Here is a 25,946-nt window from a genome sequence, read left to right on the forward strand (position 1 = left end):
TCTTATGCATGCTATTTACTCATCAGTAATTTTTCTTTGTGCTTTTTCAAAATGTCTTTTAAGTGGAATGGTTCTAGTTTTAAGCAATCAATCAATGAAATGTTAACTGAGTGCTCACTGCATATAAGAAATAATGGAGAACTTAAAGTTAAGTCAGACAAATATAGTACCTCAGAGTACAGAAAGCTTGCTTCAAGTTAGGCTCTCCCATTTCCTAGTTTTGTGGACGTGGGCATTAATTAGAGGCTCTCTAAAATCTCAGTCCTGTCATTTATAAAATGGTAATAATATTTCTTAGGATTCTTATGAAGAGTAGCTAGTTTAATACACAAAAGGTATGTACTGCAGTACAGGCCACAGAATTTAATACATGAAATTAATATTATTGTCATATGTGACTTAAGGAACTTATTCCATATGGAAGGTAACAATGCAAAGATAATGGGGTCATTCAGAGTGCAAGTGAGACCATCCAGAAGGAATATCAAGAAAGCACATTGAAGGGACAGGGCAGGAAGGGGGACTGGAGCAGGAGGCAGAAGAGATCAGGGAAACACAACACTACTACCACACACTGTAAGGCGAAAACTTGTGGCCTGCAGTACATATTAAAGCTGATAACTTATAAAAATATTTTTAGCCAGATTTTAGAAATGAGATGAATACATATAAAGTTCAAAATTTCTAGTTTCTTTTGAAAAATAACTAAACATAGCAACATTATATTTGAATGCTTGCTTGGTAGCTACTGTAGAGGACTGAGTTAGCAAATGGAATTTTTTATGGAGCACAGATCCTCAGGTTTGCTGCAGTATTTATCACACCATGTTGTGTTGTCAAGAAAACACTTTTCAGAAAAGTTGAAAGAGACACAGAGTTTCTGAGTTATCCATACGTGCTAAGTATGTGGTGCTAAATCAGTAGGCATATAAACTAACAGTGATAAACATAGCTAAGTCAGAATAGGTTAAGGGACCCTAGACGTGTGGTTAGAGGATGAGAAAGCATTGGTTATTGTGAAAGGGGCAGATAAAACATCTCCTTTCCTACTGAACCTTCACACTGGATAGATATTAGGTACACTGCTGGGGGGTGGGGCTTAGGACCATTTTTTTTTAAGACACAGGAAAAAAAAAAAACAAAAAGCAAAAGAGACAAACAACAACAACAAACCCAATACAATAACAGTATAGGTTTACAAAACAAGATGATAGGAATTGGACAATGGTTGTAATATTGTGTATTGTTACCTTCAAAAGCGTTGCTTAGAATAACAGATATAGACACGTAAAATTGATCTAGCGTTTAGCTTTTACATGTCTGATTTCCTTTGTGTACAACAAAGCACCTGGTAATCCCATTCAAAAGAAAGAATGCCTTATTACTGCCATTGCTGTAATGTTAATAGTACGTGATTCTAGGTTTTACATCTGCTTTTTATTTTCATTTCATCTTAGCAAAAGAGAACTAATCAAAGCAAATTTTTTTTGGAAGATCTGTGGTGTAGCTGTGCTACCTTTCCATATCCATCTCTGAACTCCACTGTAAATCAGTGTTTTCCACATATTGTAAATCCCATCATAAATCTGAGTGATGTTTCATAGTGTAATTTTTCTTATTCATAGATATATCAGACTCCAGCTTTCTCTAGAAATAGCTAGGAACAGGAGTTATGTAAGCATTTAGTTTCTTAAATCCTAAGCAACTGGAATCAATAATACATTCTGTTCTTTTTTGTTCTTGTAAAGAAGTATAGTTTATTCATCTCTCATGCAATTAGTCTTACTAAATCTAGGATTCCAGCTAAAGGATAGTATTTTTTTTTTCCAGTTTCAGGAAGGTATTCTGCAATCCTCTTAGTAACAAGAGGCATTCCTTTGTTCTTTATTTTGTTTTATTTTTAAACACCATTTATTAGAAAAGAAGAAAGTTATGAAATATCTTCATTCCTTTGTTCCTAAACCAACTAATCTACTTAAATATAAACATCTTTTTAGTTTGATTTATCTTCTTAAAATATTGCTTTACACAATTTAGACAGACCAACAAAAAAATTAACAGACCGTGTGTGTGTGTGTGTGTGTGTGTGTGTGTGTGTGTGTGTGTGTTACTGGAGCTTGAAATCAGGTCCTTTGCATAGAGGTATATCGCTACTCCTTTTTTTATTTTTTAGTTGAGACAAAGTCCCACTAAATCACTAATTTTCTCACGCTGGGCTTGAATTTGTGATCTTCCAGTCTTCCAGGGATTACAGGTGTGTGCCACTGTGTCTGGTTTAACAAGCTTTCATTTGAGGAAAACTGTATCCATCTCTTTTCTTACCAAGGTCATGCTCTAGCTGACAGCAATAAAGTTTATTATTTCTGGTCTCTTCTTGTTTCAATATGACTTAAAATTGAGAAAATATAGACCACTGTTCAATATGTAATCTTAAAAGATGTTATTGTATATTGTTGGCTTCAAGGATTTGCATAGTTTTAGTACTGGCCACAGAGGCCACTTAGAGCCCCAAATTTACTTAATCACTCTTTAAGAGCAGACATCTTGTAGTTTTTCAACATATGCCAGTCACAGGCACTGGACTGGTGCTTATTTCCAGAAAATGCAGAAGTGTGCCAACAAAAGTATAGATTCCTGGGCTGAGGAATAAACAAGAAGTCATTTCAGAGGTGCTTGCCTCTAGACCAAACAGTCTCCATTACACATTCCTGTTAGACGTTCTCAGACAAATCTGGGAAATGGCTCTTGACACCTATAACTTAGATTACTGTGAAGCTTATATTTGTTTTTCTACTCAGCCACAGTACAATCAAGGTGTTTTTATTTTATGGCAATATTCCAAGATGGTAGACAAATCTATTTGAAAGATTTCCCCCACTCCCTCTGGGACCGGCAGGCAAACGATCCACCCGACGACAGGAAATAGCAGCTGCCTGTGGAAGCAGGCACACTGCCTTAAAATGGGACACAGTAGCTTTGCTCAGGGAGGTTTTCAGCCCTGAATGCGTGACTTACTTGCATCCCAGTTAACTTAGGAAGCTGTAATTTCATCTGGGTTTGACTTTTGAAAATGAGTTTATTTAGCTTCAGAGATCCCAGTTGGCTCAGTCAGCACCACAGATATTTTTCTAAGGATGAACTCAAATCCCTTGGCAATCAATTAGTCAAATCAAAGAATATCAATTTACCTGAGGGATAATTCTCTTCTTGTGGCTCCCTTAGCATTATGTGCATATTAGGGAGAGCTTTTGATGAATTCTTCATAAAACTGTGCCTGTATGGCCAGGAATCACAGAAACAATATGTTGGTTGGAGAGTCTGCTGAAAATACTTTATTTCTGTGGTAGGAAATCAAGACATTTCTTGTGATCTTGAAAATCATATAATTGACTGACATTTTATTGCGAGAAAACAACCTCCTGGCACCATATAGTTTTTTGTGTATGCACCTGGGTGCTTTTTGCCAACATCAGTGACTCCCTTTTTAATTTACACTTGGACTCTGCTTTTATCACTTGGTGTTCTTCAGATATTTGAACCGTATGGTTATGCTATCAGAAACCATGACTAAGGAAAGTCATTACATATCCTGACTGTAGAGATTTACAGATTTATAAGCCATTGATGCTAGAATAAAATTTCTTAGAAGAAACTAAAACCTTTCTAGGACATAATATCCTCAGAAGTACACAGATTATTCCCTAGAACTGGGGCTAAAATCTAACCTTCATGGCTATTTATTTTGGATATAGAGAGTCACATTGTTAGTGCAGAGCAAAACTATCTTTGGTAAAATAATCCTTTTATTTTGTTAAAAATAAAAAATGGCTCTTCTGCTTATGAAGTTGATAACATGTTTATTGTTGAAAAAACAGAAGCAAAGCTTTTGTAAGAGGAGTTGAGGGGAGGGGAACAGAATGGGAAAAACAGAAGAAGCAAGATATATCATGTAGAAGTACAAATTCCCCATGATGAATGTTGTCTTTATGTGTATCTAAAATGTACCAATAAAAAAGAAAAGAAAACTCAAGAATTACAAAAAAGGTACAAGAAAAAATAGGATACAATATCCAGATTTTTGCCATCAAGTTAATCATTGTCAAGTTTTCTTCCAGTTTACAGTATTTCTACATTAAAATACCTTCTCACACATTGTACCAGTTAGAGTTCTGGACAAGAAACGGTAGGAAGATCTGACTGATTTTTGAAGATACTTTTGAGAAAAGCTTTCAATAGATTTAAAGGAGCTGGTAAAGGGTGTTAGGCCCTGTAAGAGGTAACAGCAGTGGATGGAGGAATAAAAAGAGTCATAGGAGCTCAGTGAGAAGCTTTCGTAATAGCGTATCCGTAAAGGGTTAATCAGTCCTTTCCCCCTTCCCCAGGAGGATTGGGATAGTCCTTAACTGCCTAACTCTGCTTCCCAGGCCTAGAAATCTGATAAGAGTTGGAATACCACATATTGGGAAGCAACTTTTCTTACATTAAAATTGACCCTTTGAATTGGGAAAATTATAAAGACCTGCCATATTTGGGCTTCCCTAAGGGCAGTGGTCTTTGTGTTTGAGGCTGTCTCCTGCTCACCTCCCTCAGCTCTATGCCTCCAGGGTCGATTCAAGAGGTGATGGCCGTGGTGGGACTTGAAGGTTTCAAGAATGGGGCATGTTATGGTGTAGACTAAAATATCCCTTAAAAGTTCCAAGTGTGTGGGAATTGATTGGCTCCTGGGGATGCTCTGTACTCACCAGTGGGTTCATCCCTTGAAGAGCTCAGTAGTTGAATGTGCTGTTTGGAGACAGGCACTGGTTGGAGGTGGCTTGCTGGGGGTGTGACTTGGAAAGGTGAACTCTTGTTTCTGGCTCCTCCCTTTTCTGTCTGCTTCCTCTCTGCCATGGGTTGAGCGCTTTTTCCTTTGCTGTGGCCCTTGGGCATCCTGTTTCTGCCTTGAAGCCAGTCTGCCATGAAACAATGAGCCCAAATTAACCTCTCCTCATTCAGTTTGTAGGTGTCTGATATTGTGTCTTAGTAATGGGAAAGTGACTAAGACAGCACAGCTTTCTCCTCCCTTGTCCCTATACCTCTATGACATGGACTTTGAGCACATACTCCCATTGAAAAGGGGCCCCTGATACTCCCCTGCTGTGCTTCCCATCTCGTATCCTTCTGGAGTCCATTGGCTCTGTGTGTAGCCTCTGTTCGTTTTTGAGTGTGAATGTCCGTTTGACTCTAAGAAAACCTGGGGAACTCTTGCCCCAACTTTGTTGCCAAAGCAGGAAAAGGAAGGGAAAATATCTCAAGCTTTCTGTCCTTTCCCTTCCAACCTCCTAATAGTTTTCCAACATTGATTGAACCTAACCATGATACTGGCACCAGGGAGAAAGACTCTGATTATCCCAAGGATGTCAGGGCCTAACCACATTTTGCCATTCTGCTGTTGATAGACCCTGGCATCCTTAGTGTTTGGCTGTGTGAGCATTCATGTGCAGAGCATGAAGAATGCAATGCAATACTGAAAAGCCTTTGTTAGACAGGCAGTAGGAGCTAGAAGAGAGTATTCTTGGTGGCCAACTATGTGCAAGGGAGAATTCTGGATTGAGTCACTTCACAAATGTCACTGGTGCTGGTTAGCCATGTGGTAACACAGAATAGGAGATCTGTAGGAAAGAAGAAAAGGCATTTAGTTTTAGAGATAGGATACACTTATGGTTAGTAAATACCCGTTTTTTATCCTCTAGAAATAATATTAACCAATATTACTATATATAGATTGAAAACTAGGAAAAATAAGTACGGTGTACTTTCATTATATAACGATTATTTTTCTTCAAAGGGCACATTCAGCTCACACTATTGGGAACTAAGATTTGTGCTGTCTATTACATGCTGTGATAACTTTTAGATTACATCTCATACTATTGTCATTTTACGAACGATAAAACTGAAGCTCAGAAGAGTTTGTTTGCTTCTTTAAGATCATCTTAGTCAGGATCCAGTATTCCAAATTCCTGACTATGCCAAGTCCGGTTTTCTGCTCGTTATTACACAGCTGCCTCTTAAGAACACTGATGGGCAGTGTTTTTCCTTCTTCTTATTTATATATTATAAATGGAAGTCCAGAGAAGCTGTGATTTCTCTAAGATTTCATGCTGATTAAGCATCAGGGTAGGGACCAGAATGTAGGTTCCCTTCTCTCTGGCCACCCCTCTTTTATTTATTTATTTATATTTTAAAAAAGATTAAAATAAAAGAGGACATAACAAAGCAAGTCAGAACAAAACAATTTAAGCAACATAGTGTTTCACCACAAGACAACCTGACATAACAGTAGCTACCATAGTGTCTCTTTTCTTGAAATATTTGAGTATACCTTCATATACTATAGTATCAAACATAACAAGACAGTGTAAAACCATTCAAGAGAATGAAAGTACTACAGGGTATTCAGAACCAACTAACAGAAAACGAACAATGGTTACTATATTATCTCCTTGTCCATAAAAGATTTTGTTTACACTATCACATCTAATAAAATCCAGTAAGATACAACATGATAAAACCGATGGAGACAGAAGAACAAAAGTTTGGTGGGACTTCAAAACAAGATGATATTAAATCAGCAATAGCTATTATAATGTCTTGTTTTCTTCAAAATAGCTGTTCATGCCATCACAGAAAATAAAATCAACCCAGAATAAAACCATTCCAATCAATGAATGAAAACATTATAAGGTTTCAAAGCAATATAATGGGAAATCCCATGATTACCATATACTTTTATGTATTCTTACCATTTCTTACACTAGGGAAACTATTCGGTATTTATACATGTGAGTGTGATTTATTTCACTTATGAATATGGTCTCAAGCTGCATCCATTTATTTAAATATCCCAATGTGATCATTCTTTATAGCTGAGTAGTACTCCACTGTATAAAAATACCACAGCTTTTTTTTTATCCATTCCTCAGTTGATGGACACTTAGGTTGTTTCCAAGATCTGGCTATTACAAATTGTGCTGCTATAAACATGGGTGCCCATAAATCACTGTGGTATGATATTTTCAGTTCTTCTGGGAATATGCCTAGAAGTGGAATAGCTGGAACAAATGGGACTTCCAATCCCAGCTTTTTGAGAAATCTTCAGAGTGACCTCCACAATGGTTGCACCAGTCTATACTCCCACCAACAGTGCAGGAGAGTTCCTTTTTACCCACAGCCTCTCCAGCATTTGTTGTTGGTAGTTTTCTTGATCTTGGCCATTCTTTCGGGAGTGAGATGGAATCCCAGTGTGGTTTTAATTTGCATTTTTCTAATGAGTAATGATGATGAACATTTTTTCATGTATTTATTTGCCATTTGTATTTCTTCATCTGAAAAGTGTGTATTCATCTCAGATGCCCATTTTTGGATTGGATCTTTGAATTTCGGGGATCTGATTTTTTAAAAATTATGTTTTAGACAGAAGTCCTTTGTCTGAGGGACAGTTCACTAAGGTTTTTTTCCCAGTTTGTGGGTTTTCTTTTCACTATGCTGGAGATTTCTTTTGATGTGCAGAAACTTTTTAATAATATGTGATCCCAATTATTGATTTTGGGAAATATTTCCCGTGTGGTTTGATTCCTGTTCATAAATTCTCTACCTACCCCTATGTCTTCAAGGTTTTTATCCAATTTGTCTTCCAACAGATTTAGTGTTTCTGTTTTAATATTCAGCTCTTTGATCCATTTAGATTTTAATTTAGTACATGGTGATAGGCATGGATATAGTTTTAGTTTTCAGCACATGGAGAGCCAGTTTTTCTAATACCATTTATTAAAGAGACTGTCGTTCTTCCAGTGAACATGTTTGCCCCTTTATCAAAGATAAGGTGGTTGAGTGTGTTTGTAGTTGTGGTTGTATCTTCTCATCTACTACATTGATCTTCGGCTCCGTTTTGATTCCAGTTGATTTTACTACAGTTGCTTTGTAGTATAACTTCAAGTCAGGGATTGTGATGTCTCTTGCCTTGCCTTTGCTGCTTAGAACTGTCTTTGCTATTGTAGATCTCTTCTGGTTCCAGATGAATTTTAAAAGTGATTTGTCTAGATCTGTAAGGTATGTTGATGGTATTTTTTATTGGGATTGCATTGAATCTGTATAACATTTTTTGGAGAATAGCCGTGTTCACAATATTTATTCTTCCTATCCATGAGCAAGGGATGTCTTTCCATTTTCTGAGATCCTCTTCAATTTCTTTTTTCAGTGTGTTATAATTTTCCCTATATAGATCTTTCACTTCTTTCGTGAGAATAATTCCTGAATATTTCATTTTTGGTTGCTAGTGTGAAAGGTGTGGCTTTTCTTATTTCTCTGTCAGTGATTTTATTGTTAGTGTATAGGAATGTTATTGAGTTTCGAGTTATGATTTTATATCCGCTACATTGCTGAATTTATTTATTATATCCAGGAGTCTTTCAATGGAGTTTTGGGGGTCTTCTATGTAGAGTATCATGTCATCTGCAAATAATAATAATTTAACCTCCTCTTGTCCTATCTTTACCCCTTTTAATTCTGTCTCGTCTAATTGCTCTGGCTAGTATTTCCAGTACTATATTAAATAGGAGCAGTGATAAGGGACATCCTTGTCTTGCGCCTGATTTTAAGGTAAAGGCCTTCAGTTTTTGGCCATTTAGTATGATACTGTCTGTTGATTTGTCATACCTGGCCTTTATTATATTGAGGTGAAGACCATCTATTCCAATTTTCTGTAAGGTTCTTATCATTAATGAATGTTGGACCTTATCAAAAGCTTTTTCTGCATCTATAGAAAAGATCATGTGATTCTTACTTTTGGCTTTATTGATATGGTGGATTACATTTATTTATTTATGTATGTTGAACCATGCCTAGGATGAATCCCACTTGGTCGTGGTGTATAATTGTTCATCAGGATGATTTGCTGTATCCTATTTGCCAATATTTTATTGAGGATTTTTGCATCTGTGTTCATTAGGGAGATTGGCCTGTAGTTCTCTCTTTTAGTTCGGTCTTTCTCAGGTTTTGGTACTAGAGTAATATTTGCTTCCAGGAATGACTTAGAAAGGATTGCTTCCCTTTCAATTTCACTGAAGAGTTTGAGGAGTGTCGGCAGTAAGTCTTTTTATATTTGTTGTAGAATTCTGCAGGGAATCCATCTGGGCCTGGGCTCTTCTTTGTAGGTAAGGACTTAATTACATTTTCAGTTTCATTAATAGAAATTGGGTTATTCAGCAGTTTTACATCTTCTTGAGCTAGCTTTGGTACTTCATGTGTTTCTAGAAATTTGTCTATTTCTTCTGTGTTATCAAGCCTATGAGAGTAGAGGTTTTTGAAATAGGTGTTGATGATCTTCTGTATTTTTACAAATCTGTAGTGATTTCGCCTTTTTCATTCCTTATTTCATGAATTTTAGCTTTTTCTTCCCTTTTTAAAAATAAGGTTGGCTAATGGCTTATCAATTTTATTTATTCTTTCCTAGAACCAACTCTTTGTTTCATTGATTCTTTGTATTGTTTTCTTAGTCTCTATTGCATTACTTTCTGCTCTGATTTTTATAATTTTCTCCCTTCTTTTGGCTTTGGGCTTGACTTTCTCTTTTTTTTCTAGATGTTTCAGTTGTAGCATTAGGTTATTTATTTATATGCGCTCTGTTTTCCTGATGTGAGAACTCAGTGCAATAAATTTGCCTCTGAAGACAGCTTTCATAGCATCCACAGATCCTGGTAAGTTGTATTTGTATTTTTGTTTGCTTGTAGGTATTGTTTAATTTCTTCTTTAATTTCCCCTGTAACCCACTGATGGCTCAAGAGTGTGTTATTCAATTTCCATGAGTTTGTGGGTTTTTGCAGTTTCTTTTATCATTAATTTATAGTTTCATGGCGCTATGATCCGATAACATGCATGGGATAATTTCAACTCTTTTGCATTTATTTAAATATGTTCTGTGGGCTAGTATACGGTCTGTTTTAAAGAATATCCCATGTACTGCTGAGAAGAATGTGTATTCTGATGTTGTTGGATGAAACACTCTGTATATGTGTATCAAGTCCATTCGTTCACAGGTATGATTCAGTTCTGTTATTTCTTTGCTGATTTTCTGTCTGGTTGATCTGTTCCTTGGTGTCAATGGTGTATTAAGGCCTCCTGTTATAATTGTGTTACTGCTAATTTGGTTTTTCATTTCTTTTCATACTTGCTTTATATAACTGGGTGCTCTGGAATTTGGTACATATATATTTAAGATCCTTATCTCTTCCTCTTGAAGTTTTTCCTTAACCAGTATGTAATGACCTTCTTTATCTCTTCTGATCATTCTTGGTTTGAAGTTCACATTGTCTGCAAACAAAACAGCAACCTCTGCTTTTTGGGGGCGTTCCTGTTGCATGAAATATTGTTTTCCATCCTTTGACTTTCAGTCTGTGAGTATCCTTTTGGGTTAGATGGGTTTCCTGTAGTCAGCATATGGTTATATGTTGTTTCTTGATCCATTTTGCAAGTCTGTTTCTTCTTTCTTTTTTTTTTTTTTTGTCTTTTTCCTTTTTATCGGTACCAGGGATCGAACTCACGACTGCCTGCTTGCAAGGCAGGTGCTTATGCCGCTGAGCTAAATCCCCAGCCCCTATCCATTTTGCAAGTCTGTTTCTTTTAATTGGTAAATTGAGGCCATTAATATTAATGGTTAGAATTGTTATATATTGGTTTATTGTTGACATGTTATCTTTCTGCTGTTGCATCTTTATCTTTCCATTCTGTTTAATTGTCTGCTTTGCTTAGTGGTTTTTTCCTAAGTGTATCTAAACTGTTTCAGTATTCTTTGCAGGGTTGGCTTGGTGATCATGAAGTTCTTCAGCTGTTCTTTGTTATGGAAGTATCTTATTTCTCCATCCATTTTGAAGGACAGTTTTTCAGGGTACATCAATCTAGGTTGGAAATCATTTTCCTTTAGTATCTGAAATACTTCACTCTGTGCTCTTCTTGACTTTATTGTTTGTGCTGAGAAGTCTGCTGTGATTCTCATAGATTTTTCTTTATAGGTGGTCTGTCTTTTCTCTCTGACAGCTTTTAATATTCTATTCTTACATTGAATTTCTGGGATGGTGATTATTATATGTCTGTATGTAGTTTTATTTTGGTTATGGCTATTTTGGAGTTCTATATGCTTCCCTGATCATGATGTCTGTTTCCATTCCCATGTTTGGGAAATTTTCAGCTATTACTTCTCTAAATATCCTCTGGATATCCTTAATGTTGTCCCCTTCTTTTTCATTTATCCCTATCAATCTTTTGTTGTTTTTCTTTGCATCATCTTGCAGCTGTTGACTTGTTATTCCCTGATTCCTTGTTATTTTTAACAGATCTTTCCTTTCCTGATCACTAGCTGCAATTTTGTCTTTGAGGTCTGAAATTCGTCTTCACTTTGGTTTAGGTGGTTTTCACAACTTTCAGTGGAATTTTTGACTTCTTGTATATCTCTTTGAATCTGCTTCATGTATTCTGTTTGTTTCTTATATTGTTCATCCAGGATTCTGTTTTTTTGTTTTGTTCCTCCAATTTTTTAACTGTGTCTTCTTTAGATATGTTTAGCATCTCTTTGATGTCTTTTATAATTTCTTCTTTTCCCTGGGAGATTATTTCTAGTTTGAATTCCTTTAAAGCTTCCTGGAGTTGCTTCTTTATTTCAGTTGCTATTATTTCAGGTATTTCAGGTGTATGGCATATATTTTCTTCTATGTACAGACCTCCTGAGGTTCCTTAGGATGGGCTGGAAGTTTGAGATTGCATTTTAGTCTTTTGTTTTGTCATTTTCCTATATTTCCCTAGTTTCAAGTGTTATTCTAAGGCTTCCCCTAGGCCTGTTGGAAATCCTCTTCATGCCCTCAGGTCCTGGGACTCTGGCCGCCCAGTTCCGTGGATTGAGAGAGGGTCACTATGGTTGTGGTAGGCAGTCCACGACCTGCAGAGCCAGTGGAGTGTGGCAGAAAGCTGTGAAATTCCTTGGCCAGTGGGAGCAATGATCTTAAACTCCTGGGGCTCAGGATGGTGCAGGGACACCTACCTCCTGCTGCCCAGTTTCCAGAATTGAGGGCATATGCATGCCTAAGTTCCCTGGAGTTGGCAGATCACAGCAGGAAGGTGGGAAGTTGTTGCAGGCAGGCCCAAGAAGGCCGAGTGTGGCAGGAAACCGGAAAGTTCCCTGACAGGAGAGGGTGATGATTCCAAACTCCTGGGGCTTGGGATGGTGTGGAGATGCACCTCAGGCTGCCCAGTCTCCAGAGTTGAGGGCACAGTAGGGCAGGCCCAAGATCCCTGGAGCCTGCTGAGCATGACAGGAAGCCGGGAAATTGCTGTAGGCAGGCGCAAGGCCCACCCCTCTGTATCTTCCTGCTTTCCAAATGAGTGCAAAAGTTAATTTCCCTACTTATATTATGTACGTTTTGAAAGGAAAAAATACTGTTCAAGAAGCCAAACTGGCTCAGTCTCTTTGGAGTGGTGGGTGATCGGGACATGTTAGCAGCCTATGAAAAACACTTTTTTTAAAATTAGGAACCTGACCTTGTTGATGAAAGAAATGTGGAAATAACTCCAGGAGAACAGGTACTCCGAGACACTAAAGAGCAGCGGGATCAGAAAAATCGACTGAAAGAGATAGATGAAAGACTGAGGAAGATCAAGGAAAATGTGGTAAGTCTTTTAAATTTAATCATATCTAATGAAAATGCTAAAAACTTTCTATTTTATTTGACCTTTTACAACTGCTCATGTGTATTAAACCAGACATGAATTTGTCAATAAGAATTTCAGTAAAGGGGCTGGGGATTTAGCTCAGCTGTGTAATCACCTGCCTTGCAAGCAGGTGGTCGTGAGTTTGATCCCCGGTACCGATAAAAATGAAAAATACAAAAAAAAAAAAAAAAAAGAATTTCAGTAAAGGCTAAAAGCATGATTCATAGGGTTTTAAATGGTCCTTAATTTAAGTAATTTACATAACATAATAAACATGTGAGATGCTATTTATAGTTAAAATAATGATCCTTAATCCTAGTATCTCAGGTCTGACAAACATGAATATTAAAAAAATGAATAGTTCTTTATAAAACCACCCTTATGTGTTGAATTTATAGCTTCAACACTTCTACTTTTGTTCTCATATGCTAGTAATTAATTATTAATTAATTTTAATACATTGTAAATCTTTTGGAGTCTACTATATTTTTCTTGCTGACAATTTAAAGATACAGTGTTACTGATGATAGCTCCTTATTATCTAGTTGATATTCTGAACCTTTCAGAAATGTCCTATTACAATTAAAATATTACAGTTTTCAAGCTACCCATAGGATGTTTCTTGGATACTTGGTTTTTACCTAAAGTCATGAATGGAAAGGCTGAACTTGTGATTCTCCCTACATACTCTTCCAATTTTTGTCTCCTACTAAACTCTGTCTTCAGTGATCTTCAAGCCTTGTTGTATTTTAACCAGTATGGCTGATTTGTTGTCGTAGCCTCTCACAGATCTCTATGATCTTTGAAAACCTTTTTTTCCCACCTTTATTGTCCCTTTCTCAGAATTATCCCCCCGTGTTTAGCCACATATAAGCTACTCTTCATGGAATTTTTAGCTTCTAAGTCACTCTTTCCTTCTCCTCATTCCATTGTTATGTGCTGCTCTATGCGGGTAAGCATCAGATACATGATTTTGATTAAGATCTTATCTTTTTCAGTCTCCTCCTCAAGAATGCACCGCAATTGGGGCTGGGGATTTAGCTCAGCGGCATAAGCACCTGCCTTGCAAGCAGGCGGTTGTGAGTTCGATCCCCGGTACCAATTAAAAAAAAAAAAAAAAAAGAATACACAGCAATCTTGATTGAGACTCCAGGCGTTATGTCCTGCTGAGCTGCTGTTCTTAGCTCCCTGGGGGCCTAATGCAGGTCTAGGGTCATCCAATGTGTGTTGGAAAGCTGATCTAAAGGGGATAAATTCCTTGAATTTCTCTCTTTCTGCCGGTCTCTGTCTGTCTTAGTCTTGCTGTCTCTCTGCCTCGGTCTCTGTCTGTCTCTCTCTCTTTCTCTCTTTCTCTGTGACAGTTTCACTATGCAGTTCAGGCTGGTCTTGAACTTACTTTGTATCCCAGGCTAGCCTGCAATTTGCAGTGACCCTCCTGCCTCAGCCTCCTGAATGCTGGGATTATCACCACCATTCCTGGCTGACTGCTCTTTATGGCTCAATTTTGTTTGCTTTCTGTAAAATTTATGAGTATTACATTTGAGGGAAAACTCGATTTCTATTTTCTGTGTGATTTTTCCCCTTTTAGTTTGTTGACATGTAGGGATGATTAGGAGGTGTAAATGGGCCCTTCACCAGTAGTTGTGGTGGTGGTGGACATCATAAACTCGAGGTGTGGTTTAGTTTTGAAAAGTGTTGGCACTTCCAAGCCAGGCGGAGCCTGTCATCCTCCGTAATTAGTTCTGATTTCTGACTGCTGTGGTCTAGGTGCTGTGTTCCTTGCCTGCCTACTCCATGTTCAAATCCTAACCCCTGAGATCATGACGGTAGGAAGTGGGGTTTTAGGGAGGCGGTTAAGTCATGAAGGTGGAGTCCTTGTCAATGCATTTGGTGTTCTTACAAAACAGACCCAAGGAAACTTATTCTCCCTTTATACCATGTAAGAACATAATGAGAGAGTGCTGTCCTGTGAGCTATGTAATAGGCCCTCTCCAGGTACTGAATCTGCTGCCACCTTGGTTTGGACCTCACAGCCAACCGTGAACTGTGAGAAATACATTTTTATTGTTTACAAGCCACCCAGTTTATGGTATTGTTATGGAAGTCTGAACAGAGTAAGATAACTGACTCTTTATTACCTACTTTAAACATTTTTTTCTGCCATGTCTCTGCCATTAATTAATTTTGGACTCAAAACTTAGGTCCTTTAAAAAATGTCCTAATATTCCAATGTTATATAAAGTTTGGCCACACTTAGAGGCATATCAAATATTGTGAATTGGTTGTTGCCTATGCAGAAAGAATAATAAATAGAGAAGAGAAATTACTAAATAACACTTTCTAGCCAGAAGCTGTTCCAAGTATTTTATATACACAAAGTTGTCTGATCTTTACAAACACCCTACAAAGTAAATACTACTGTCTTTATCAATTAAAAAATGGAGGCAAAGAAAATTGGCAGAACGTTCTCAAGGCTTTGCAGCTAGCAAGTGGAGATGAGATTGAAATTGTTAGCATTGGGTAACTATGCTGTAATACCTTTCTGATATCTATTTGCTTTCTTTTCTGGGTTCATATTTTTAACCCCGTAACTGTTTAGTGCATTTAGTCAGTGCATCACTCGGGCAGGTGTCATTTCAACCAATGGATTCTTGCATTGGATAAATTTGATAAAATTGACACTTTTATATTTCCTATTATATATTTTATAAAAACTAACGAAATAAATATATAATTTTGGTCATCTTGTATTTAAATAATTAGAGTTGTAAATGATTAAATTAAAATGTGATAAATTCATTATAAACAGTAATAGTCATGAGCAAAATGTTTAGACTCTTCTGTATACATTTTGATTTCATAACTTTGTGTTTTATAGTCAAAAATTTTAAAGGCTATTATCTGTGTTTTTATGGCTTAGCATTTCATAATAGCCCTATGGATTAATATTGTGTACCACATGACCTGTGTCAAATTCTACAAAACTGACTGTACGTTGTACACAGCTAGGCACTGTTCTGATTGGTAATCTGAGACCTGAGTCTTTGTTTCAGTCTTATCAGGAGCCTTCTCTATTACTTCAAATGAATCATTTAGTCTCTTAGATCCTTGGTTTCCTTACTTTAAAATTAAGAGAATAATGCTAGAGAATATCTGTTCTTTTTGATTCTTGGCATATTTATGTTTGGTGTGAAGTGATATTATTGAAAATATAAAGTATGTGTGTTTCCCAAATATTTGACATTGATTAACTGGCTTATGTCTTCTACTGAAAGTTAATTTTGGAGTTTACTAACATGTATTTAAGGAGAAGGTAAGATTGTCTTTTATATAATAAAAAAATTAGTATACTGCCTACCAACAAGAGAATATAGTTTTGAATATGGCTTAGAAATGGCTAATTTTGTAGTTTTATCCTATTCTTGCTGCTGCAATGCAGCATCTCTTCAGGATCACTGGTTTGGGTAAAAGAAGTAATGTGTGGTCACTCTTGTAATCCACAAATGAGCCCCCAAACTCGAGTTCAAAACTGAGGCAAAAACATATTTTATAAAAGCAGCACTGATTTATTTTATCCTGGGCCCAGCGACACAGTGCAGTTGGAAGTTGCAAAGGCTGTATGTTGCTCTTCTATACTTGCCGCCTTTAAGTATATATCACAGTTTACAAAGTAAGGGGTTATGGGCATAGATCAGGAAATCTGCTAATGAGGAAGATCTTTGTTTTCCTTAGCAGAGAACAGAGGTCTAGCAGTAATTAACAATCCTTTGTCAGCTTATTCTAACACCACCTCTGTTATTTGTAGAGGGCAACAATGGTTAATATATCAATTAGGTTAGGTTTTACAATTCTTTACAGAGGAGAGCATTGGTTAAGATATCAATTAGGTCACCCAGAGGGGGAAGAAAAACGCATACAGAACAGTACGCCATGCCACAAGTTACAGGTATTTTGGTCATATAAACATAAGGAAGCTCTTTTTGCTAGGGTACAGCACTCACTCAATTTGTGATTTGAGGATCAAGCCTATATATAGTCTTAGGGCCCTGAAAGAATGACCTCAGAGCAGTGTGGGAGATTTTATCAAGGATAACAATATGTACATATATATGTACATAAATAGATTAGTGTGGATATGCACACAAATTATGTATACGGACATACACACATGCACACATACTGTATACATCCTGAAGAGAAATAGAAATCTAGCTTTACTAGATTTTGTCCATGTTCTGTTAGATTGTTGATTGTCCTTAAAAAAGAGGAGTCATAATAGAGATGCTTTTATTTCATTGTTTTATCTAGATATTTGTTGTAATATAATAATGTTTTTTCAGTAAAAAGTAACAACTCATGTTTTGTCTAATTTTTTGAGATACTGAGCTTTTTACAGTGATAATATGGATTCTGTTTCTTCCTCTGCCTCCTCCTCCTCCTCCTCCTCTTCTTCCTCTTCCTCCTCTTCTTTTAAGTAGATGCCACTCTTAACTTCTCGGATGAAGTAAAAATGCCTATAATGAAGTTATGTGATTATTCTTTATTTCACAAACCCCAAAATTTCAATTTTAGTTTTAGTAGTTTCAAAGAGTCGACAATCTGACTTTATTTTATTGGAACTCTAAATGGTAAAATATTCTCAAAGCTGTTTTGTTAGGATTGTTACGAAAAGCTTTCCCATGGTTCCAATCATTCTAAATGCTTTGCCCATACCTCTAGGACTTGATTGTTTTTCTTTTGATTCTCAGTTGAAGTTCATTCACGATTTTTGTGATCTGAAGTCTGTACTGTTTCTTTCCACATTCTTTCCCTTTCTGGTTGCTTGGAAGTCACCCAGCACAGCCTTGTTTGGTGAGCTGCATTATTACTGCGTCAGAATGTTTTGTACCTATTCCCTGTTGCTGAGCACTGACAGTAAGAATGTGATTCACAAAGGAGGGTAAATCCCTGTGTTCTATTCTATTCTATTGTGACATGCTCTTGTCATTTAACCTGATATAAGAATGTATGGTCCGAGGTCAGAAGACTAGGAGATTTCTTCTGCTCAGAGAATGGTTGCTGGATCCACCTTCAATTGCTGAACATGCTATGAAGTCAGACTTGTGGCATGGAAGAACTGAAGGGGCCTTTGAGGTGATATGGGCCAGTTCTGTGGATTAGAAACAAAATATTTAATTGCTAAATGATTTTTCAAGAACTTTTAAGGAGGAGGAGACTGGGGCCAGTATCTAGTTCTAACACCCAGATCTATGAACTTCTCAATAAATTCAGCCTCTGTAAATCACAGAGTAGTCCAGGCAAGGTTTGTGACCTTTCACAATTACTGGTCTCATTCTAAAATCTTTAACCTCTTACGAACTAGATACAAATATTTTTAAAGTCAGACCTCCAAACAAACTTGACATGTTTGTGATTAAACACAGAGGCTAACTAGCATTATACATTAGTAATGAGGGCTTCACTTGGAAAAGTAGTTATTCTCTTCCTGATATCATTGTTTAGTACTTTTGAAATTCATCTGTTTTTTTCATTTGTAACACCTTGTAGGAAGTAAATAAGATGACATTGTTAAAGTATCAAGTTACTTTATGCATGTAATAAAGTATCAACTTAAAATTGATACTTTTATAGTATACAACCATTGTCCGTTTGTAGGTGATGGTAAGCATGTGAAACAGTGATAAAAGTATTTGCTTATAAAATTTTGAGATGGAAATTTTTACACTGATAGTTAAAGTATTTGTCCTCAATCCCATTTTGAAGCAAGAAGAACATAAAATTGCCAGAACCACTTGTATATTTCTACATCATTTGATGGAGAAATCCTGACAAAACTTGCAAGTGAATATTATCATTTAATAGCTGCAAAACAACGTAGTTACGAGTCAAGGCTAGTGTTCATGAATTATTCCAGAATGCATAAAGGAACTGGTAGATTCTAAAAGCCTGGGGCTTAGCTATTTCTAACATGACATCCACCCAATTTGGTACCAGCCCAGAGAAGCAACTTCTGTCTCCAAGAGTAACTTCTATATACTTCTAGTTCCGAAACAAACCTCCTGTTCCCTTTTGGGGCACGTGCTGAGCTCTCTCCACTCCCAAGACTCCCCAACCATCCAAGCACTCCACCCACAGTCCCCAGTAAATCTTCGTGTTTCCTGCTTTATGCAGGCAGATGCTCCTTCAAATCAGCTGTTGATATATCATTTTGCCCACCTCCCAAACTTCACCCCCAGCCAAAACTGATACAAGTAGTTCCAGTTCCTTGTTCTCACCCAAGGGTACTTGAGTTTCTTCTGCAGCCTCAATAAAGGCTTCTTTCTTTTCTTTGTTTCTCTTTCTTTCAGACTGTTTTTCACTATGCACTTCAGGCTGTCCTTAAGCTCACTTTGTAGTTCAGACTGGCCTCAAACTCACAGTGATCCTCCTGAGTCAGCCTAATCTTGTAGCCTCCAAATGAGCCCCCCAACTGGGTGTCCCAAAATGGGGCAAGACATGTTTTCAAAAAAGCAGCACTGATTTATTTTATCCTGGGCTCAGCGACACAGTGCAGTTGGAGTTTGCAAAAGCTGTGTAACTCGCTCAAAACTTTCCAGACTTTTTGTAGAAAGCACGATTTACAAAGTAAGGGGTTATGGGTGGGCATGGATCAGGAAATGATAAAATCCTTGATCTGCTAAGGAATGAGGAAGACCTTTGTTTCCCTTTGCAGAGGACAGAGAGGTCTCGCAGGAATTTACAATCCTTAGTCAACTAATTTTAGTACTTAATTTTAGATAACATCTGTCCTTTGCAGAGGGGAACAATGGTTAACATATCAATCAGGTCAGATTCCCAGGAATTTACAGTCCTTTGCAGAGGGGAACAATGATTAACATATTGTTCAGGTCACCCAGGAAGATGGCGCATACAGAACAGTATGATGGTGGTACAGGTCATTTGGTCATATAACTTGAGCAATGGCAAACAATGCAAACATGATGGAGCTCTTTTTGTTAGTGCTGGGATTGCAGGTATGTATGTGCCACCATTCCTGGCATGGCATGATTTCTTATACGTGACTTGCTTTCTCATCTGTCCCCAATTTAATCAATTTTACCTGAACTACTAATCAAATTGGCTAACTATAGTTATGTCCCACCTTATCCCCACCTTGAACCTGTCTCCCCCGCATGATTTTGCTCTATAAAAGTCCCTAGAAAACACAGAGTCTTTGGCAAACTGCTTGGGACCCCTTCTGTTTCCCTTAAGACAGAAGCTTTCTTTCTCTCAATAAATATATTCTACTCTTAACTGAAAGGCTTTTGGCCCAGGCTGGACACTGTAACCGGAACCAGGAAGCTCCTATCTCCCCTGCCCCTGGGAATTTGCCTATGGTGGCAAACCTAGGACCAATGGGCTACCCGTGCATCCCTGATGCCCCCTTAGGTTCCACCCCAAACCGAGGCTACTTACATACTGGCCATGCCACGTGTCTGCTGGAGAGATTGCCGGACTCTAGTGGTGGGGGGTGCCAGTCATCTCTCTCTGTGTTCTCAGAATAAAGGCCGCTTTTTGTTTTATACTTCTCATCTTTTGGAAATACTTTTCATCTTCTGGAAATAATCCTATCCTTAACCTCCGTTGTTCCTAAAATTCATTCTTTGATTTTAGAGAACACAAACTCACAGACATAGTAGGTTGAGAGTTTCATTCCCCTATATCATGATGTTTTGATAAGGCTCAGTTCTGCCCTGGGCTTTGGTTTCATCTTTGACTTAAATATGTAATAGAGAACCACATGGAGGCCTTGGTCTCTGATTTACTGGGTTCTCTTCTGACCACTATACCATACGATATTTATAGTGGAGGATCACTGAGAGGGCGCCCCTTGAAGGAAGACAATTTGCCTCTGTTTTCATTCACCTTTACGATGCCTGTTTACTGATATGCACTGAGCTGGTGCTAGGGAGAAACCCATTGAATGGCTATAAACAGTGCAAATAGGTCTAGCAAGAAACCTGATGTATAGCTGCTGAAGCAAAGCAACAGATGTGTGTGCAGCTGCCTAAGGCTCCTTCCTACTCGGTGTGAGCCAGGCCCAGAGATTCCATGCTGTGGCTAGGGTAGAGCTTCAAAAAAGAAGCAGTGCTTTCGCAGGGCAGATAAAGGCTGCATTAGAGCTGAGGCAGCTGACCCGAAACACAAGATAGTTCCTCCTCCCATGTTAGTGCAGACTGCTCCAGACTTAGAGGCAACATGTTACTAAATTCAGAATTTGGTACTTTTTCTGTATATTGCAGAGGTGCCATTGTTTCTCCAACCCAGCCGAGCACATAGAATTTGCTTAGTTCCTGCCAGTCTCAGAGCCATTCAATCCTCAAGCTTTTTCCCTCTTCATGAATTATTAAAACCTAGGTTTGGCCCTGTGCCATGGCCTTTGTTCCAAATGGCCTTTGTTCAGATTGGATTTAGGGCCCCTTGGTTCCCCACAATTGCAGTTATGTCTCTGTCTCTTTTTTCTTACAGTGGGTTGCTTTGGAAGTGTTTGATTGGAATTTATTTCCGAGAATTTCAATTACTCTTCCCTAGAATTACAATATATGAAGTCCAGACTCCATGTGAGGTTTGGGCGTTTGTTTATATTTATCTTTTAAGCTCTTGTTTCCAGTATTTTGTCTGTATAACATGATGACATCAGTTCCTGACACTTTAGTTTCGCTGCTTGTGTTCTTAGGAGAGAACATAATACATGAAAAAGCCACTCTTAAAATTCTACCTGTAGATTCTATTTTGAAAATGTTTAACCTTGATTTCTGATCCAGATCGTTTATTGACTTAAATTTGTGTTCACCTTGGTTTAATATATAGAAAATTTAAAAAAGATATTACATAATAATAAAGTAAGTTGTGTATTTCTGTGGAGCAGAAGTATGATAGAAATGTAAAATTTAGCAGGACTTAAACTGCAAGTAGAACCAGTGGAACAGAGAGCCAGTGTAGGGTTTTTATGGCTTCAGAAGGAACCTGGAAAAAGCTGGAACAATCTGAAAATGCAGCCTGGGATTTTGAATTGTGTAAAGTTAGAAACAGGAGAAAACATGGCTTTCTAGGCAGCTCCTGTGCTTATCCCTGCATGCGTGAGTTCTAATTTTAACTAGATGGCAGACTAGATATTTAGAGAAACTGCTTAGTGGCGTAAGCCTAAACAAGGTGTATTTTAAAACTTAAGGTATAAAGAACATGTTAATTCAATCCATGTAACATTCAAATCATGACAATAAGCATTTCCATCTTCTCAAATGTTATTTCTCTGTGTTGTAAACTTTTGTACGCTTTTATTTATTTTGAAGTGTGTCATAGGTTATAGTTACCTAATGTTTTACAGGAAATCAAACTAATTCTTCCTAATTTTGTTGGCTGCCTTTTGTCTTCCTTCCTTTCCTAGTCTCTTGGTGACTATTATTTTTACTCTGGCCTTTAAGATCAACTTTTTAGTTTCTACAAATAAATGAAAACCTGTGGTATTTGACTTTCTGTGTCTGATTTAATGTTACAATTTTCAGTTCTAACTATGTTGCTGCAAATGACAGGATTTCGTTATTTTTTAGTGGATAAATAAAATTTCGTGTGTATGATACATTTTTCTCATCCACTGGCCTATTGACAGACATCTGAAGTGATTCTATATCTTGGTTACTGGAAACAGTGCTGATGAACCCAGAGTGCCTGATTCTGTTTAACATGATTTTGTTTCCTTTGGCTATGTAGTCAGTAGTGAAATTATTGGATCAGATGGTAGTTCTATTTTTAGTTTTAAAAGGAATCTCCATACTGTTTTCATTAGTTGCTGTATTAAGAGTCCTTCTTTCTCTGTATCCTCACCAGTATTTGTTATTTTTGTACTCTTTGATTACAATCATTTTAACTGGGGTGAGATCATACCTTGTGGTTTTGATCTACAGAACCCTGATGATTAGTGATATTGATCATTTCTTCCATACAGTTATTGGCCATTTGTGTATCTGTTTTTGAGAAATGTCTATTTAGATGTTAGCCCATTTTAAAATTGGATTATCTGAATTTATGTGGTGTTTGTCTTTTTGAGTTTCTTATATATCCTTGAAATTAATTCTTTATTGCATGGGTAGATTGTAATGTTTTCTCCCGTACTGTCCATGGTCTCTTTTCTCTGTTGATGATTTCCTTCCAAGTACCTGAAGTATCTTAGTTTGATGTAATCTCGTTTGTATAACTTTCACTTTTATTGCCTGTGCCTTTGTAGTTTTATCCAAAAAAAATTTTTTTGCCTCCACATGCTTTGAAGTGTTTGTTCTATGTTTACTTACAGTAATTTCATAAATTCAGATCTTACATTTAAGATTTTGTCCCATTTTGAATTGATTTTTGTGTCTGTTCTTTTTATATGTATATGTACTTTTACTGGCACCCTATTGATGTCTGTCCTTTTCTTAAAAATATGTCTTTGGCAACTGTAAAAAAAATCAATTGGCTATCTACATGTGTATATATGTGAATTAATTTTTGGGTTCTCTGTTCTATTGATGTATGCATCTATTTTCATGGCAATAACATTGTTTTGATTATATATGTTTTTATATCAAATATTGTTATGCCTCTTAGCTTTGTCCCACCACCCTATGACAATTCTGGGTCTTCTGGAGTGACATGAATTTTAGGATTGCTTTTCCTATATCTCTGAAAATGTCATTGGTGTTTTGATGGGAATTGCATTGTTACCTTTAGATCACTGTGAGTAGCATGTACAGTTAAACAACTGTACATTAATAACAATTATTCTGATCCAAGAACATGAGATACCTTTCATTTTTCTTTCAGTACTGGAGGTTGGGGATGGAGCCCAGGGAGCACTGAGCTATCTGCTCAACAGTTTTTAATTTTTATTTGAGACAGTTTTACCAAGTGGGCCTGGTTGGCCTTAAACTTGGATTTCTCTTTCCTCAGCCTCCTAGAGTACTGGGATTATAATTGTGTGCCACTGTACTCAGCTCCATTTTTTATTGTGTGTTAGCTATAAATCGTTTCATCAATGTTTTATACCTTTCATTGTGGAATTTTCACTAACTTGGTTAAGTTTATTCTGGAATATTAAAAATTTTTTATAGCTATTACGAAATGGGATTGCTTTCTTGATTTCTTTTTCAGAAAGTTCATTAAATGCTACTATTTTTGGTATGTTGATTTTTGAATTCTATAGCTTTATTGAGTTCATTTATCAGTTCTAACAGCTTTTTGATGGCATACGTAGGTTAGAATATTTAGATTTTTCTGTGTAAAACATTTCTGTGTTATATTGCAAACATAGGAGTTTGACTTCCTCCAAAAGAAGTAGATTTTAAAGCATGGTAGAAAAGTAAGGGAATTTTTGGAGGGTAGAAATGATAAGACAGTGTGAATTAGAAGGGCTAAGTAACTGGGGGAAATATCACTTGTCCCCATATTACCTGTTGATCTTCAAAGGCTTGAAGCATTGATTTTACCAGGGTATATAGAGGGTCCAGGAAACAGAGCCTAAGGCTGGGCCGTGGTCAAGTCAGAACTCCCCCACTGAGTTGGAACACTAAGCATCAGTGGAAGAAGTGATAAAAACCCACTTTCCTACTCTTGAGTGGGAGTGGTGGGGATGTGTATATATTCATCTCTACCTTAGTTGTAGGTAGAATGGAAAAGAGTCTCTCGTGAGAACTTCTAAGACCTCTATGGAGGTGGACACATTACTTGTAGGGCCTGAAAAACTCAAGTTGAATGTTGAATTGAAAGTGGTCTTACATTGGCAAAGCACTCGGCTCCTGGTAGAGGGTAAGGGAAATAATCCCTGAAAGAATGCAATTTAAATCTAGCATTAGTGAATTCCCACAAATAAAACTTAAGGACCATGAATCCACAGTAAAAAACATGTTCCCCCTCACTCACCAGTGTATAAGGTAATAAGCCATCATGAACAAGAGTTAATAGCAAAAACACACTATGGAATCAATTCCACGTAGACCACAGTTTGGAATGATCTTTTTCAGAATGTAATGTAAGTCTGTTTAATAAATTTAAAGAAATAAAAGAAGCTTTTGAGAACATAGCAAAGGGAGATTTGAAATGGAAGCAAGTAGAACTCAAAGAAATAAAAATATAATGAAAAAGAAAGTTCCTGGAGTTGACCCTTCCTTAATCCCTTATTACTGAATCCTGGCACTTTACACTTATTTCCCCCTCATCTTTCTGTAGCTTTTCTAAAGCTCTGCATCATCCATCTAGTTAGAAAGACCAATATTTTAAAACCAGTCACAGAGTATTTGTTACATAGATTTTCTAGAAAACATATCAGCCTCTAAGCCCTAGAGCAGGGGAAAAGCTATATTATAATCACACACAGCTTGCATTTTCAGGAATACATCTTTTTTTTCCCCCAGTAAGATAGGTTTTTCAACTGTTTTTCTGCTTTTCTTATTGCTTCTCTTAACTTTAGCCCTTAATTTCTTATGGTGCTAGCTCTTATTATGCAAACTTTTAAAACTGCTCAACTTTAAAAATTAAGACACAAATTTAAGTAGGACTCAGAAGTAAGTGTACTCCCTAATACATTCAAAACATCTTAATAGACTTTTTCAGAGCACGTTTAGGTTTATAGAAAAATTGCAAGGACTAAGTTCCCATATATCTCCCTGAGGTCACACAGTTATTTAGTTATTACAGTAGAGTGGTATGCTCATGAAACAATATTATTACTGTGGACTAATTTCCATGTTGATATATTCCTATGGACTCATATCTATGGTTTGCATTAGATCCCATTCTTGAATGTAATACATTTTTGTGAATTGTAGTAAATGCAAAATGTTGGGTTTCTATTATTACAATATCATACAGATTAGTTTCACTTTCCTAAAATTTCCATCTTTCAGTTATTCCTTCCTCTATCCCTGTGGACTCTTGGTAACCACTTATTTAAAAATTCTCTACAATTTTGCCTTTTCCAAAATTCTTGGAATCATATAGTATATGGCATTTTATTAAAAAAGTAATATATTATTTTTAAACAGTGTTAGCTTTATAAAAGAATTGAACAAAAGTACAGAGTTTTTCCACTCTCCCCATTACCATTATCCTGCTACCTTTATCCTTAATCCCCATTGCATCTTGTGGTATGTTTGTTATAGTTGATTAACCAATGCTGATACATTGTTATTAACTAA

At 36.9% G+C, this 25,946-nt stretch overlaps 1 protein-coding gene across 2 annotated transcripts in view; it reads left to right on the forward strand.

Moving 5' to 3' along the window:
• Fsip1 (fibrous sheath interacting protein 1) overlaps positions 1-25,946 on the forward strand; it is a 222,042-nt gene that overhangs the window by 73,326 nt on the left and 122,770 nt on the right. For both annotated transcript variants that reach the window (XM_063250299.1, XM_063250300.1), the window contains exon 10: positions 12,559-12,696. In XM_063250299.1, the coding sequence (XP_063106369.1) occupies positions 12,559-12,696 (138 nt within the window). The remainder of the gene's footprint in view (positions 1-12,558; positions 12,697-25,946) is intronic.

Source organism: Cavia porcellus, unplaced genomic scaffold (genome assembly GCF_034190915.1).
Source record: "Cavia porcellus strain 051 isolate PalLab524CR breed Dunkin Hartley unplaced genomic scaffold, mCavPor4.1 scaffold_6, whole genome shotgun sequence".
NCBI lineage: Eukaryota > Metazoa > Chordata > Mammalia > Rodentia > Caviidae > Cavia > Cavia porcellus.